This window comes from Scleropages formosus, chromosome 6 (assembly GCF_900964775.1).
Source record: "Scleropages formosus chromosome 6, fSclFor1.1, whole genome shotgun sequence".
NCBI lineage: Eukaryota > Metazoa > Chordata > Actinopteri > Osteoglossiformes > Osteoglossidae > Scleropages > Scleropages formosus.
Window position 1 is genome coordinate 33,504,510 of NC_041811.1, and position 17,584 is coordinate 33,522,093.

Consider the following 17,584-nt stretch of genomic DNA (forward strand, 5'->3'; position numbering starts at 1 on the left):
AGGACTCTGGTGAAATGGGTTGGGGGGGCTGGGGGGGTGTAGTCAGGATGGGGCTTTATATTTAAGCTGTTTTAAAAAAAAAAAAAAAAAAAAGTTATGATGCACCTTGAGTGTTGAGATCCAGGAATGTCAGACATTGAAATATTACAGTAGTGAAACTCCTGGCTTGAAAGATTTGTTCTCTGGATAATGAAATTTCCCCTATTTTTTACAATTTTTGGTCACGATATTCAAGTAGTCATTTTCAATATTAAGTTATATTTCAAGTCCTCGTTTATCTGGAAAGAGCAGGTTATCAAGACTGTGGGTGGCTTGTGTACCCACCAAATGTGTCTGTTGTTCAGTGAACTGTCCCCGAGGGCCAGGGGTCCCATTGCTCGATGTGTTCAAGACATTTTTTACTGAATCCTGGAGTGTGTGTGTGTGTGTGTGTGTGTGTGTGTGTGTGTGTGTGTTTGGGGGGGTGGGGTGCAACAGCTTCTTCATGCTTAGTACAGAACGACGGCGGTTCTCGCTGTGGCGCACTTAGAGATGCTACTTCTGAAACAAACCAGTTGTCTCTGTCACAAGTCATCAGAACGTCTCGCCGAGACCACATGTATGGCGAGGGGTGTGTAAACTTGAGTCTCCTCTTACTTGGGTTTCGCCCAGACTGGACGGTGACAGGGGTGGGTAAGGTGGGCTTCTTGTTTCTTGTTTGGAAGAAATTAATGTATTTTGTGTGGCTTCCTTTAATTTCTTTGTTGCGAGTCTTTTTATGGCGACTGTCATTTGAAGAGAAATGAAGGAGAAATTCATGTAGCAGGGACCCTCGAGTCATTTCTTCAGTCCTCGCTCTAGGTCTGGTTTGGGTGAATCCTCCCTCTCCAGATTTTAGTTGGTGGTACATCCATGTCCGTGTCCATGTGTGTTTGTCACGTGTATACTGTATATGCTGGGTGTGTATGAATTTCACTTGCCACCCAGGTTTGGTACTGAGACTCCTTTCTACAGCAGTGTAGTGAGAGTAGACACAACTGTTTGGAGGGAGCGGAAACATCTCAGATGTCCAGCTGTGAATTGGAGACGCTGTCCGCAAGGTTTGCGAAATACCGTTCCCCTGGACACACACTGCGGTCAACTTGTCGCCTCTCCAGCCATGCGTAGGTCATCCAGGCAAAGCGCTTTCACTCCAGTGTTGGGGAACAGTTTATATGTCAAGAAACATTTCCGATACCCAGTCCGGCATTTAATGAATAATAGAAAGGATTTGAACTGTGGGGAAAATATGCATTTAATTGATAATAGATGTGTTGTGAGGCACCGTTGTTTACAGAAATATTTTCACCCAACAAGGCAACGCATTGTAGTCTAGATGCTGTAAAACTGTCTACCTCCTACACTGCCTGTCTGAGACGGAGGCTTCACATAACTACTGTTTGACACAAACACTGTAGCTATTTAACTGACAAAAAAGAAGCAATAAATTATTTTTTATCTTGAGTAATAACAATGATGACTGGAGTATTGAGGATGATCAAGTGGCATTAAGATTTTAAGGCTTTTATGTTAACAAAAGCTCTTCTGTTTTCAGACTGATCTTCCTTCCTTTATGATTGTCAATGTTTTTTTTTTTTTCCCTCGTTTTTTTGGGGGGTGGGGTGGGGCTTTGGGGTCATGGCTACTTTGGCAGGTGGGAAAGTCTCTGATCTGATGCTGAGAAGGTGATTTCCAGTCTGCTGACACTGGAAACCCTGGAGTTTCACGTTCTTGGTCTTCCTCTTTTTTTTTTTTTTAATTTATTTTTCTTCTTTTCACCTCTGGAAATTTCAATTTTAAAATTCCTAATAAATTATTTTAAAACATTCCTTTGGGTGTTTGTCATCATGGTTCCCGGCATTCCCTGATCCCGGTACGGTGCACTGACACTGGGTTTGATAAGGGTCTCGGGGTTCTTCAGTTACCGTTGGCGTCCTGCTCCCGGCCGACACTCTGCCTTCCACCTGTAGCACCACAGCCCTCTTGTGCTCTGAAGGCTTCAGGTTCGAGTTCCCCCTCCTGCTGTAGCATACTCGATTTTGGCACTTAACCCTGAATCGATTCAGTAATGTCCTTTTGATTTACCAGTTGATAATAAACGGCAGTCCTGGAGGACTGAAGCCAGCAGTCATCAGCACTCTTCTTAGACCAGTAAGAATGCAGGAACAGTGTGAAATGATCTCTTTGAGCAGCGATGCTCCTTTTTTTTTTTTTCTTTTTTTTTTTGCAAACTGGACAAAAACCTTTTGGACTCTTGTCTTCTAAAGCTGCAGCTGGGTGTCCAACCATCCAGCCAGTGACCCCTCTGGGGTATGAGGGAACTGAGACGCTGACAGGGGCGACAAGGCTTCTTATGTCACCCCCTCAGCAGCCCGAATGACGCCCGTGTGTCTTGAATCTCTGGCTCCACCTCTGCCCCCCACCGCACTCTCACCTCTCCCTCAAACACTCTCTCTCCCAGCCACCGGAGGGGGGATCACATTTGGCCTCCTCAGAAAAAATAAGATCATCTCTTAACCCATCTCTCTCCTACACTTGTTGCTCTGAGAGATCTTGACTCACCACTTTTCCACCCTCCTCTCTCTGTCTCTCTCTCTCTCTCTCTCTCTTTCACTTTGCTTCCTCCTCCTAAATTCAACTCTTCGTCGCTTCATATCTGTTTTCCACGGTTCTGCACTGCCCATGTCTGTCCCGATATCACTGGGGCCGATGCGGTCGAACGCAAAGAGCTCGCTGAATGGGAGCGTCGACCACAGCCTCGTGGGCGAGGAGAGCCAGGAGGCTCCACCCATGCAGAGTTACCTCTTTCTGACCATCTTGACCTGCTTCTGCCCTGCGTATCCGGTCAATATCGTGGCCCTGGTCTTCTCCGTGCTGGTGAGTAGGACCTTGTTCAGCACTGAGCATCCTGTGTGTGTGTGTGTGTGTGTGTGTGTGTGTGTGTGTGTGTGTGTGTCCACGCCCAGGAGAGTTTGCAGACCCCTTGGGTGGATGAACAAGCCCCTTGGCTGGGAACGTGGCCCTTGACCTCCCCTTGAGTTCAGAACTTTCCTCCTTTTCCAGCAAGAGACTTGTTTGTTTGTTTGTTTGTTTGTTTGCTTTGCCACTGATTTCGTGAAGGAGGCAGATTCCTTCAGTGTTTCCCCAGTTCTCGACGTGAGCAAACTGTCTCCGGGTTCTATTTTTACAAACTGTAATGCTGAGCTACGTGAAAGGACCTGCTGTGTGCTGAAGGTGTCTTTAACTCGTTCTCCTCTCCACTCACTAAAGGACCTCTGTGCATATTTAATACAGATGTGGCAGAGAAAACCTGTGAACTCAATACTGCTGATCAGTTCTCGGATGAAAAAGTTGGTTCTTTTTTTTAAAAAAAAAAAAAAAAAGTTTTTGCTCACCCCAAAATCCCAACATGAATATGATGCAGTTGACAAAGTAGCTTTATGAAAGCACAATTTGAACCTTTCTCATATATATACGTGAAAGAAAATCTAGAGAATGCAGTTGTTACAAAGTGTTTGCTTCATTTTCTCAGTTTCATATAGGCCATATTGGACAAGACAAGACTGAACGAACCATTGTTTTGCATTCAGTTCTGTTGTGCACAGCGGTGCAGCAGGTAGTGCTGGGCTCTCGTAGCTGTGGGGCTGTGATGTCAAATCCAGCTCAGTCTGTGTGCAGCTGGCATGTTCTTCCCATGTTTGTGTGGGTTTCCTCCCACAGTCTAAGGTCTTGTCGAATATGAACCGGTCACTACAAACTGGCTGTAGTGTGTGTTTGTTCGTGTGTGTGTTCGTGTGTTCGTGATTGCTCCACTGCAATGGATTAGCATCCTGTCTCCGATGGACCTTTGTCCTTGTCCTTTGTTTCCAGGATTGACTCCAAGCTGCAGACCTGCTTGGGACAAATGTTTAGTTAGGATGGATGGATGGATGGATGGATGGACACACTCCTTAAAGAGACCACCCAGTGAGCCGACCTCCAGTTAACAGTTGTTGGAGGGGATAGGAAGCACTTTGTAGTGACTCGACTGAGAAGATACGTGATGTGCACGTGGGTGGAAGTGACCTTGTGGGCAGGACACAGTCCTCATTGCTCAGGCAGGACTGGGCAGCAGGGACCTGTCCATCAAGTTTAACCCCGCCTCCATGCCATGCCTGGGCTGCCTACCAGCTCATATTCCAAACCAATAAGCTGCTTTGCCAAATTTATATTATTATTTAAAATTCCTTGAGTGTGAGAGCAGGGAGTGTTGGGTCTAGGAGTTGGAGGGGTGGTAACCAGCCGGATGGGATATGGGAGCTGTAGAGTTCGAGGTGGTAGCGGTGCGGTGGGTAAGATGAGCTCAGCAGCTGAGTGTGTGACTGAGTATCATCTGCACACAGGAGCACACACTCCCACCCCCATCCCCACCAGCCCCCGCTCATCGACCCCGTTCCAGTCGTCACATACTGATCACAACGGTGTACTGAGCGAAACTTTCTCCCACCCCACCTCGGCAACCCCCTATTCAGGTGGGAACAGCGTGCACATGCGCGCACACACACACACACATTGAAACACACACCCATTTTGTACCAGGAAAGGTATGTGAAGCATGTTTCCCAGGAGGGTAACTTCATACTGGCTGCTGATGGAACTTACTAACCCTACAAACATGGGATAACAGACGGCAGGAACAAAAACTGACAGACGGAAATCATTTCATTCCTCCATATGTCCATCCATTCATCCATAACTGGCCGTCCAGTGCAGGGTCATGATGGTCCAGAGGAGGCTATGTTGTTTCTGTTCTTACATAAACATTCATTCATTCATTCAGGTTCAACTACTATTACTACTAATACACTAATACTAATACATTTCCATTTATGAACTCTCTCTATCCCAGATTTCGATAAAACATGCACTTCAATACCATGTTTTTGATTTACAGAACCAAAAAAAAAAAATCAGTATAATGAAATTTGTCTGAAGCACGTCCAGAAAATGAAGTGCCGTGCGTCGCGCAAGTGAGGCGGAAGTGCGGTAATGTACCGTGTTCGGCGCATCTGGATCGCTCTGTGTGCCGGCGTGTTAAGAATGCGAGAGTGTCGCTGTAAGAGAGCGGGGCGTTAAGGGAAGTGTGTGAAATTCCAGTTCGAGTGTCTGTTGGTCTCACTGGGTGTGTTTAAATGATTCCAGCAGAGAAATTAGCAGGAAGAGTTTTGTGCATTTTAGCAGCAGTGTGCAGTTTTAGAAAGTTGTTCACAATAAACGTGCTCAGTGGATCAGTGGAAAACTGGAATGACCCCGAACAGTAACTCCAGCCCTCGAGTTTTCAGTGGAGACAGACAACTGCTGTCAGCTGCCAGAAGCCGGACAGCAAAAGTAAAGAGGTGATGCACTTCTGTACTGTTTTCCGGGACGTTTGTCCCATTGCAGAAAATCGTCTGTTAAACAAACAAATGTAAATGAAAATGTGTTTCACATCATGCTGAAATTATGGGTTCACAGTTATACGCGTAGGTGTTTTACAGTGTTTCAGTGATTACTGGGAAAATTGGTTTGGAGTTTGGAGATAGGCTGGGAACACACTATTATTTCCTCTGTTTAAATAATCGTGGGCTTTCGGTATCCGCACCTTCATATTCGCACCGTTTTCAAGAATGGATCGATTTCATCATCTGAGGGATGCCTCTACATTAATTTGCTCTTCTTGCACACTCTCAATCAGTGACACTTGGATTCTCAGACTGGAACTGGTGAGAAGATGCCAGGATGCGAGCGCACGTCCTTAACCGCTCGGAGTACACGAGGGCACCACGTGTGTTAAGCTAGAGTATCTTCTCGCTCCTCGCATTTAACGTCTCGTTTCCCGTGTCGCTGCAGTCGAGAAACAGCTACTACCAGGGGGACTACGAGGGTTCGCGGCGGCTCGGGCGCAAGGCCCTCCACGTGGCCATCGCCTCCATCGTCATCGGCCTCCTGATCGTCATCATCTTCTGCATCGTGCACTTCACCACGGTGAGCGCTCCCTCGCCTGCGCTTTACCTCCCTCCGCGGCTCCGCGCGCTGCTTTCGCATGACTTCACGGCCTCGCGGTGTGTCGCGCTGGGACTCTACGCCCCCCCCGAATCACCGCTCCCATCACCCCCACCCCCGCCCTGCCTCCCCCGGCCCGTCTGCTCCGTCTTTCCCGTCCGCTTCTGCCGCTCGCGCTACTCTCAGACGCCGTCCTTAATCCGACATCCCGTCCGTCCGATTCTTCGGCAATGAGTCCGAGAGCGAAAAGCGAGCGAGCAGATCATCGGGAAGCGAGAGCAGAGCGGCGATGGCGCAGCGCAGAGGCGTCAGACGCGCGCTGCGCACAGGTGCTAAAGCACGGCCTCCTACCACCACGCACTCTAGTTTAAAAGCACCTCCAGTGTCTTCTCCGAGCTCTCCTGTCCCATTGTCCGTCCACCAAGCGGCAGGGCTTCCTGCTTTCACTCGACTAAAACACCCCGCTCCAAAACTCCTCTTTAACCGCGACGCACGGAATGAAGTAGCGAAAGGACGCTGGTGGTACGAGGGACCGGTGTCGCACCTCTTGCTTTGTGTTGCTCACCTGGTGGAGGCCTGCTGGGTGGCATGCTTACCGTGTTTTACCATCGATTACCGTGCGGTAGCTCACGTATGGCTTACGTGTACGGTATTGATGGGATCGTGCGAATCGCGCGCAGAAGCGAGCTTGATGCGCTGGGTGCGTTAAGGGTGCTATACAAGTCCTTGCAGCATGAGCTCTTAGTAAAGTATTTTTCAAACTGCGGAAAGGGTGGCGGATCTGACTCTTAATATACTTTTGTATTTTGAGTGCTTTATATGTACGTCGTGGGGGGTGCAGTGGTGCAGTGGGTTGGACCACAGTCCCGCTCTCTGGTGGGTCTGGGGTTCGAGTCCCGCTTGGGGTGCCTTGCGACGGACTGGCATCCCGTCCTGGGTGTGTCCCCTCCCCCTCCGGCCTTACGCCCTGTGTTACCGGGTAGGCTCCGGTTCCCCGCGACCCCGTATGGGACAAGCGGTTCTGAAAATGTGTGAGTGTGTGTGTGTGTGTGTATATGTACGTCGGCACAGACTCCCGGGTAACTGTTACGCTAACATGGTGTCACTTCTTTCTCCTGTTTGTGTGTTTTGCTTCTTTTATAGATGGACTTCTAGGGGAGGGATTTTTTTGTCGGGGGCTGCAGGGATTTTCAGAGCGGGGACGTTGAACGAATGAGCCAAGCGCACGCTGACAAACGTTTCGCGAGGGGTGTGTTTCTCATCGGCGCTCCGAGAACTGGAAATAAACTCGGTTCCGGCTCCGTTGTGGTGGAACGACCCCCCCCCCCCCCCCCCCCCCCCCCACTCGGAACTGCTGAATCCCTGTCCGCATTTAAAAAGGGTCTCAAAACTCACCTCTTCCGGACACACTTCTTCCGTCATCTCTTACGTTCATGTTAAGTGTAAATGTTCATGCGCCATAACTTTAAGATGATGCCGGATAAACCTTTACACAGCTACTCCTGTAATGTAACGTAAATGTTTATATGTATCTCAGAAAAAATTACTAGGGAAGTCATCAGGAATCGTTGATATTCATATAGTTTTATGCAGCTACTCGTGTGATGAACATTGGTTCATACAGTGGAAAGAAACTAACTGCACTTAAGAATCACACATCTGCATCTAAGTGTTTCTGCTAATGTAATGAACACATTGTATTTTCCATGAGATGTTCGTCGCTTTGGAGAAAAGCATCTGATAAATTAACATATTTAAATATAAACTGCACCACCGCAGCCAGTCATCATCAAGACACATGTTAATATTAATGTACTTGTGTCAGGAAATGTCATTACACTCACACACTCTTACAGAAACCCACATAAACACGGCGAGAAAGAAACCAAGCTATTAATGTGATCGTGACCTCTGTATTATACAGTATTTTGATTATATTTAAACTAGAGGTACAACATCTACTAATGAAAATAGTTTATTGATTTTATTTATTATATGTAACAGTTGCTGTGCAGGTATGTCCTGCCGCATTCTACACCGGTAAATAATGTCAGGCCAGAGGATGGACTCAAGTGCCACTTTCTTGGATAATTTACTGACTTTCATTTGGTCTCTGATTTGGTTTGTGGTTAAGGACTTGGTCTCGTCTCAGACAGCAGCTCTATGTAATTATTGTTTATGCCGTAGGACGAAAACGTCAATAAATCTGTAATGAATAAAACTTTATCAAGCTGCGCCTTTGGAGGGGCTATTGATTAGTACTGCGCAGGGGCTTTGTTTTTATTGTTGGGAAACCCGGGCAAATAACTGGAGGATCCTTCACCACAACACTTACCTTAGCTGGAGAACAAAAAAAAAAAATCAACTGTCGTTTTTTCTGCCTTTTCATACTTTCAAAATCATTACATTTTTATGGTTGTGGGACGTTTTGAGAATATTACCCCTTCAGTCCTCTCTGCTGCACTCGCCTTTAGTGCCTTATCCCAGTACATTCACTTGTACATTAATTCATCAATCTGACACGCTTACATTTATTTATTTATCAGATGCTCTTCTCCAAAGCGACTTCCAACGAACTCTATGTAGTGTTATCAGCCGACGTGTCTTATTCACCGCGGTGACTTACACTGCGAGATACACTACTCACAATGGGTCACTCATCCATACATTAGTGGAACACACACTCTGTCACTCTCACGCTATGGGTGAACCTGAACAGCATGTCTTTGGAGTGTGGGAGGAAACCAGAGCACCTAAAGACTTCCCCTGCTAGATACACTACTTACACTGGGTCACTAATCCATACATTAGTGGAACACACGCACTCTCTCTCTGTCACTCACACACTATGGGGGCACCTGAATAGCATGTCTTTGGAGTGTGGGAGGAAACCAGAGCACCCCAACGCAGGGAGAACATGCAAACTCCGCACAGACCGAGCAGGGATCGAACCCACGTCCTCTCGCACCACCCAGCCGCTGCGACACCAGTTTTCCCCCCAAAGTGACTTAATGTTAAGTTACTTGCACTTTTTTAGCAGATTATAGAGTGAAAGGGCTGTAAAGTTTACTCACTCAATACTCGGTGTAGCTCCATTCAGTCCCACTGTCCAAGCTAGATCAGAGGGCATTAAAGATTCTTCTTGAAATTTTTGTGTTTTTTGAAAACGGTGACGACGCCCTCCCTTTTAACGTCGCACTCGAATCGTGTTTTTTTTTTTTTTTTTTTTTGGCACATAGTTGTGCACAGCGGCGACTTGGACACTTGGGGAACTCGAGTGACGAGAGACACAAGTCAAACTGGAGTCGAACGGGGCTTCGCTAGAGCTCAGAGAACCACGGGGTCGTTCAGAGACTCGGCCGCCCTGCTCATCAAATCATCGACAAGGTGGAAACCGATTCCTGCGAAGACGCACATGCTGAACACCAAGAGCTGGAATGAGGAGAAGCTCTCCGACCGGCTGTCGCGTGGCTCCCTGTGATGCTCCAGAGTCGAGGTTTTTGCAGAAATCTGTCTCATCCAACAGGATCTGGCCTTTGAACCCATCCTCGTGTCCGAAAATAAACAGTTAAAGCAAAATCAGTTTCTAATGTACAAACTGTAAATAGGGGTCGGCGGGGTGGCATTAGGGAGAATTATTTTTGTACCACATTAGTAGTGCTCCTTAGAAATGTGGGATAGTGAGCCGAAATGCATCTCTGTGCCTTTTTTTTTTTAGTTGCTACAGGTAAATAAAAACTATTTTGTCATTGTTTGTCTCAGTCGTCACATGCAAAAGCGAACGCCGTCGACGTCACTTTTCCACCGCTGTGTTTCAGGGAAACGTTTCTTTTGCGAACAGCTGAGAGCGAACAGCAGTTTGCCATAAAAGCCTTAAACCTCATGCATCCTTAACGTAGGTGAAGTCGGGAGGGCGCGGCGATGGTGACGACGATGGGGAAAATAACTCGTCACCGCTGATTAAGCCTCAATGAGACATTTTTATTGACAAACCTTAAATTCAGTTCAGTTCTTGTGTGCAGTTTTCTGCGATGGGTGTAATTTTTCACTTTTTTGTGTTCTTCGGTTAAAATTCTTCATTTGCTGAACTTAAAAAGTGTGTCACTCTATACATGTGCAGTGCTGATTAATTGTGTGAACCCTGTAGGGATGGTCATTATTCTTATAGAAAATATTATAATAAACTTATAAAATGAGTAAATTACTATGATTTACACCCCTGAATCTACTTACCTACTTGGTTTAATCAATATAACTTTGGCTTCACTCATTTTTACACCTGCACTACTTGTGTGTTTCTACTACACACGATTTCCTCTAAGGTAACATGGAATTGATCATTACACACCTGTTATGTCAAGTGAGAAACACTGATTTTCTTGAAATAACCATTTCGTGGTAAAACTAAGGGACGCAAGGGCTTCACACACTTTCGAGCAGCTCTGTATGTAGATTTGTACATGTAATGGGTGTTTTCACGGCTAAATATCGCAGCCGCGTCTGTAACGTCTAAAACATCACGCCGTGTGTCTGAAATGTCTAATTTTGCTGTGTAAATGACTGTACAGTGTTTTTATTCCTCAAAGTACTGATGATCATAAACAGTAACTATTCTTTCAAATGACGTGTACAGATGAGTCTAAATTATTTCAGGACCTCTTCTGGTTGTGCCACGGTCACATGTTTTACTGAAATAAAAGCTGAAACGTGTTCTTTTCTGGTTTCCTGCTTTTCCGTAAAGGTTCTCTCTTTGATTTTCCTCCATTCTTCTACATTGCAGTTTTATTTTAATGCCACTTAACCCATAGAAGTAACAAGGGGGGGGGGTCTACCCCCCGTCAGTATGTTTGCGTGACTCACTTGAGCAATATTGCCTATTTCAGTTCTCTTCCATAAATTAATTTCTTGTCTGTTGATATTTACATGTATTTATCAGACGCTCTTCTCCAAAGCGACTTCCAGTGAACTCTATGTAGTGTTATGAGCCCACACACCTCTTTCACCGTGGTGACTTACGCTGCTAGATACACTACTTACACTGGGTCACTCATCCATACATCAGTGGAACACACTCTCTCTCTGACTCACACCAATCTGCCTGATCAGTATGTCTTTGGATTGTGGGAGGAAACCAGAGTACCCAGAGGAACCCCACACAGAAACAAGGAGAACGTGCAAACTCCACGCAGACTGAGTGGGGATCGATCCCATGTCCTCTCACACCACCCAGGTGCTGTGAGACATATGTACAGTGTTCGCATCCTGCCAGGGTGTTTACCCTGGTATTTATACACATATGTTCCATAGCTCAATCTATAAAGTCTTTGGCACATATTTACTCCCACTCCACATTTGTTGTGTAAACTGCATTTCAGGAGATTTCTGTGAACACGAATGGTCATGAATTACTGACATAACTTATACAGAAACTGTGTTGTAATAAACAACGCAAGAATTTGGGACCGAGTCTCATCTGACCTACCCTCTGATTTACCGTGTTGACATTTCATTTTTAAGCGGTAACATTTTATTCTGGCATCCAGGTGACACCCCCCCCCCCCCCACCCCACCTCACGTTTTGCCCATTGCTTCCAGGATAGACTGTGGATCACCGTGACCTTGTTCACAATAAGCGGTTACTGTTTGTCGGGATGGACGAACGGATGGACGTTTTCCGCTCCAATCCCGTTTTATCGATCGATTACAATACGTATCCGTATCATGTATTATGTACAGGCTATGTATCCATATTAGTGGAGATCATCGCTCGCTGCGTGAGATCAAAAAGCTCCCGGGTAGCAGCTGAGACCCCGCAGTGTGTCCTGCCACAGGCCTCAGGGGTCATGTTGCTGAGGCTGGTGTTACAGGCAGGAGCAGATGTTGTACATGGGGGGTGGGGTGGGGTGGGGTGGGGTGGGGTTGGGTGACGGGGGACCTACTTCCTACGTCCCACCTTCACGCCGAACGCATTCTGCCGACTCTGAAGTATCCCGTACACCGATATGTAATCCTATCAGCCGCCGGTGGCTAAATATAAAACAGATTATATGTGTGATATGATAGTCCAACCTCCGCTTGTCCTTTTGCCGAACATGTGGCTCCGTGCGCTTTGCATATTAAAACCCCGTCGAAAATGTTACCCTTTCAGCACGGCGATGTGCGACACGTAGCTGTGATCAAAACCGTACGGCGCAACGGGGCTTTCATTGCGTTCATTTGTTACATTTGGATTTTACAGTTATTAATGCAGCTGGCGAAGCGCTGGACTTGGTGCCAGGTTTAAGCCCTGAAATTTCACTGCTGTTTTTCAGTATTAATCTGTAAAAAAAAAAAAAAAAATCGAAATATTTCCTTTTTTTTTTTTTTTTTTTACTTTTGGAGCCCTTCGGTGGGCTCACCACCTGCCGGAGAAACCATAAGGGGCCGGTGCGTTGTGATTTGGGCGGTGGTCGGGGCCGAGTGCCCGGCCGACCCAAACCTCGGGCGCCAACTCTGGTTTTTGGGACTTGGAATGTCACCTCACTGGCGGGGAAGGAGCCTGAGCTGGTGCGGGAAGTTGAGAGATACCGTCTAGATATAGTCGGGCTCACTTCCACTCACAGCTTGGGTTCTGGAACCACTCTACTCGACCGAGGGTGGACTCTCCACTATTCTGGCGTTGCCCAAGGTGAGAGGCGGCGGGCTGGTGTGGGCTTATTAATAGCCCCCCAGTTCAGCCGCCATGTGTTGGAGTCTACCCCGGTGAATGAGAGGGTCATCTCCCTACGCCTTCGGGTCAGGGAACGGTCTCTCACTGTCGTTTGTGCTTATGCGCCTAGCGGCAGTGTAGAGTACCCGGCCTTTTTAGAGTCCCTGGGGGGCGTGCTGGAAAGCGCTCCCACTGGGGACTCTGTCGTTCTACTGGGGGACTTTAACGCCCACGTGGGCAGCGACAGTGATACCTGGAGGGGCGTGATTGGGAGGAACGGCCTCCCTGATCTGAACCCGAGCGGTGAGTTGTTATTGGATTTCTGTGCTAGTCGCGGTTTATCCATAACGAACACCATGTTCATGCATAAGGGTGTCCACCAGTGCACTTGGCACCAGGACACCCTAGGTCGGAGGTCGATGATCGACTTTGTAGTCGTTTCTTCTGACCTTCGGCCATATGTCTTGGACACTCGGGTGAAGAGAGGGGCTGAGCTGTCAACTGATCACCACCTGGTGGTGAGTTGGATTCGATGGCGGGGGAAAAAGCTGGACAGACCTGGCAGGCCCAAACGCATAGTGAGGGTCTGTTGGGAACGTTTGGCGGAGGCCCCTGTCAGAGAGGTCTTCAACTCCCACCTCCGACAGAGCTTCAACCAGGTCCCGAGGGAGGTGGGGGACATTGAGTCTGAATGGACTATGTTCCGCTCCTCCATTGTCGGTGCGGCTGTTCGGAGCTGCGGCCATAAGGTCTCCGGTGCCTGTCGCGGCGGCAATCCCCGAACACGGTGGTGGACACCGGAAGTAAGGGATGCCGTCAAGCTGAAGAAGGAGTTCTATCGGGCCTGGCTGGCTCATGGGACTCCTGAAGCAGCTGACGGGTACCGACGGGCCAAACGGAGCGCGGCTCTGGCAGTCGCCGCGGCAAAAACTCGGGCTTGGGAGGAGTTCGGTGAGGCCATGGAGGAAGACTTTCGGTCGGCCTCAAAGAGATTCTGGCAAACCGTCCGGCGACTCAGAGGGGGGAAGCGGTGTTCCACGAACACTGTTTACAGTGGAAGTGGTGCGCTGCTGACCTCAGCTGAGGATGTTCTCGGGCGGTGGAAGGAGTACTTTGAGGATCTCCTCAATCCCTCCGACACGCCTTCCGTAGAGGAAGCTGAGGCTGGGGACTCGGAGGGGGACTCGTCCATTACCCTGGCTGAAGTTGCTGAGGTAGTCAAAAAACTCCTCGGTGGCAAGGCTCCGGGGGTGGATGAGATCCGCCCCGAGTTTCTCAAGTCTCTGGATGTTGTGGGGCTGTCTTGGCTGACACGCCTCTGCAGCATCGCGTGGAGTTCGGGAACGGTGCCTCTGGACTGGCAGACCGGGGTGGTGGTCCCTCTTTTTAAGAAGGGGGACCGGAGATTGTGTTCCAACTACAGGGGGATCACACTCCTTAGCCTCCCTGGGAAAGTCTATGCCAGGGTACTGGAAAGGAGAATCCGACCGATAGTCGAACCTCGGATTCAGGAGGAGCAATGCAGTTTTCGCCCTGGCCGTGGAACACTGGACCAGCTCTATACCCTCACTAGGGTGTTGGAGGGTTCGTGGGAGTTTGCCCAACCAGTCCATATGTGTTTTGTGGACCTGGAGAAGGCATTCGACCGTGTCCCTCGTGGCATCCTGTGGGGGGTGCTTCGGGATTATGGGGTTCGGGGCTCGTTGCTACGGGCTGTTCGTTCCCTGTATGACCGGAGCAGGAGCTTGGTTCGCATTGCCGGCAGTAAGTCAGACCTTTTCCCGGTGCATGTTGGACTCCGCCAGGGCTGCCCTTTGTCACCGATTCTGTTCATTATTTTTATGGACAGAATTTCTAGGCGCAGTCAGGGAACGGAGGGTGTCTGTTTTGGTGGCCGCGAGATCTCGTCTCTGCTTTTTGCGGACGATGTGGTCCTGTTGGCTTCATCAAGTCAAGACTTGCAGCGTGCACTGGGGAGGTTTGCAGCCGAGTGCGAAGCGGCGGGGATGAGAATCAGCACCTCCAAATCCGAGGCCATGGTTCTCAGTCGGAAAAAGGTGGATTGCTCCCTCCGGGTTAGGGGGGAGTTGCTCCCTCAAGTGGAGGAGTTTAAGTATCTTGGGGTCTTGTTCACGAGTGAGGGAAAAATGGAGCGGCAGGTCGACAGACGGATCGGTGCGGCGTCTGCAGTAATGCGGTCATTGTACCGGTCTGTTGTGGTGAAGAGGGAGCTGAGTCGTAAGGCGAAGCTCTCAATTTACCGGTCGATCTACGTTCCTACCCTCACCTATGGTCATGAATTCTGGATCATGACTGAAAGAATGAGATCGCGGATACAAGCGGCAGAAATAAGTTTCCTCCGCAGAATGGCTGGGCGCACCCTTAGGGATAGGGTGAGGAGCTCAGTCACCCGGGAGGAGCTCGGAGTAGAGCCGCTGCTCCTCCGCATCGAGAGGAGCCAGTTGAGGTGGCTCGGGCATCTGTTCCGGATGCCTCCTGGACGCCTCCCTGGGGAGGTGCTCCGGGCTTGTCCCACTGGGAGGAGGCCTCGGGGCAGACCCAGGACACGTTGGAGAGACTATGTCTCCCGGCTGGCCTGGGAACGCCTTGGGGTTCCCCCAGAGGAACTAGAGGAGGTGTGCGGGGAGAGGGAGGTCTGGAGTACTCTGCTCGGACTGCTGCCCCCGCGACCCGGCCCCGGATAAAAGCGGAGGAAGATGGATGGATGGATGGACTTTTGGAGCCTCTCCCAAGCGAAAAACATCCCCGAATAAGTGAGCTGATTGTAGATAAAGCGGAAACACGTATTTTACAGCTATTTTTTAAGCAGAGCGGGGGGTGTGGTGGTGCAGCGGGTTTGGTCGGGTTCTGCTCTCTGGTGGGTCTGGGGTTCGAGTCCCACGTGGGGTGCCTTGCGATGGACTGGCGTCCCCTCCTGGGCGTGTCCCCCTCCAGCCTTATGCACCGTGTTGCCGGGTTAGGCTCCGGTTTGCTGCGATCCGCTTGGGACAAGTGGTTTCAGACAACATGTGTGTCTTCAAACGGATGCTTTTCTCCACAGCAATTTACAGTTCAGCTCCTGAGCGTAACTGACTGGTTCATTTGTACCGGAGTAATATCAGGGTACGGGGGGTGCGGTGGCGCAGTGGGTTGGACCGCAGTCCTGCTCTCCGGTGGGTCTGGGGTTCGAGTCCCGCTTGGGGTGCCTTGCGATGGACTGGCGTCCCGTCCTGGGTGTGTCCCCTCCCCCTCTGGCCTTACGCCCTGTGTTGCCGGGTAGGCTCCGGTTCCCCATGACCCCGTATGGGACAAGCGGTTCTGAAAATGTGTGTGTGTGTGTAATATCAGGGTTAGAGCTTTTCCCAAGCCTATGTCAACAGGAAGTGGGAGTCGAACCTGAGTCCTTCAGGCGCAACGCAATGACTCTATTCGCTATTTTACCTCCTTCCGCGCTACTTTTTACATGCATACCTGTACTCCCCGTGCTTATAAATGGTGAGTATTATGGTACAGTAGTTAAGGCCATTGATTTATAACCAAAAGGTTACTAGTTTAAACTTCACTGCTTATTAACTTTCTCAGGTAAAACAGTTCAAATACCGTAAGTCACTCTGGTTGAAAGCAGTGAGAGGCAACAAATTAACATTAATAAAGAAAAAAACCATTTTATTTAATTGCGTCAATTCCTACGCGGTTGTTCGTACGGAGGGAATAATAAGTAATAATAGCAATATGTAGGATGGTATCCTGCGATGGACTGGCGTCCCATGCAGAGGGTACCCTTGCCAACCTCGCACCCTACGCTTCCTCGATAGGCTCCGGACCACCGCGACCCAGACCTGGACAAGCAGTTAGAGGAAGTGCGTTAGAGTGGGAATCTTGGAGCGTGTGAATGTTATGAACGAACGAGGTGAAGCCGTGCGTCCCGTGTAGCCCGGCGTCCGCGACGGTCATCGAGTCGGATAAATTTATAGGTAAGCACAAACCACGTCTCCATGACGGACACTATAAATTCACGGGAACTCATCAGGCGCAGGTGCAGATATAATTTCAGTATAATTTTGACACGGAAAGTGCTTCACTGCAAGCTTCGTGGCCTGCGCCGGAATTCGGAACTGCCAAGTAGGCTACGCGGTGTCCTGGGCGAGCTGTCGATGTTCTCCATCTCCACAGCGTGACCCAGTCGTCAGAGGCGCAACGTGATAGCTGTGAGAGCATTGCGCCCATCCGCAAGACCCGGCGGGGATGAGGTCCGAGGCCTCGCAGCGGGGCACGCGTCCAGCGTGGCTGCTTGCGGGGTTAAGAAATCCTTGGATACAAGTTAAATACACCCACCGCCACCCCCACACACACACCGGGTGCCTATTCACAAATTGACGGAAGTCTCCCATAGCTGTCATTTGCTTACGGTTACCATGGAAACCATGACAAGCACAAAACACAGGCGTACATACGTGCCTAAGCGAGCTTTTAAAATTCAATAAACTTCTACAGCAGTTCCTTTGCTTGTGTGCAGTTTTGGAATCATGTGACGTGTGTGTAACTATGAATGACATAATTAAGTATTTGTAATACTGTACTGAAAAACTCTTGGCTGCATTTGTTGACACATATATGACCGTAGGAGCTAAAGAAATCATTCAGGATTGTGTAGTCTTCATAAGGACGTTCAAAATAAAGACTCGCGCGTAGACAAACACTTCTGGAAAATACCTATTTACTGTGGTAACGTACCCTCAGCAACGTTAAGGTATTACTGGTGTCGGTTCAGAACTGAGGACGGGAATACGGTGGGAGGCAGTCTTCTCGTTTGCGCAGCACGCATCTTTGCAGCGAGCGCGCTTTCCCTGACGTCAT

At 49.0% G+C, this 17,584-nt stretch overlaps 1 protein-coding gene across 1 annotated transcript; it reads left to right on the forward strand.

Annotated features, from left to right (window-relative positions):
* Positions 1–2,466: 2,466 nt before the first annotated feature.
* Positions 2,467–7,366, forward strand: LOC108934195 (transmembrane protein 233-like). The gene is made up of 3 exons (XM_018751737.2): positions 2,467–2,895; positions 5,887–6,021; positions 7,183–7,366. The coding sequence occupies exons 1-3, from the start codon at positions 2,701–2,703 to the stop codon at positions 7,192–7,194; spliced, it is 342 nt and encodes a 113-aa protein (XP_018607253.1). The 5' UTR covers positions 2,467–2,700; the 3' UTR covers positions 7,195–7,366.
* The last annotated feature ends 10,218 nt before the right edge of the window (positions 7,367–17,584 follow it).

Excerpts from the sequence above, each read along its gene's own strand:
- LOC108934195 (XM_018751737.2), top strand. The coding sequence starts at position 2,701 with ATGTCTGTCCCGATATCACTGGGGCCGATGCGGTCGAACGCAAAGAGC. Across the intron at positions 2,896-5,886 it reads CCCTGGTCTTCTCCGTGCTG|TCGAGAAACAGCTACTACCA; the intron begins GTGAGTAGGACC and ends GTGTCGCTGCAG.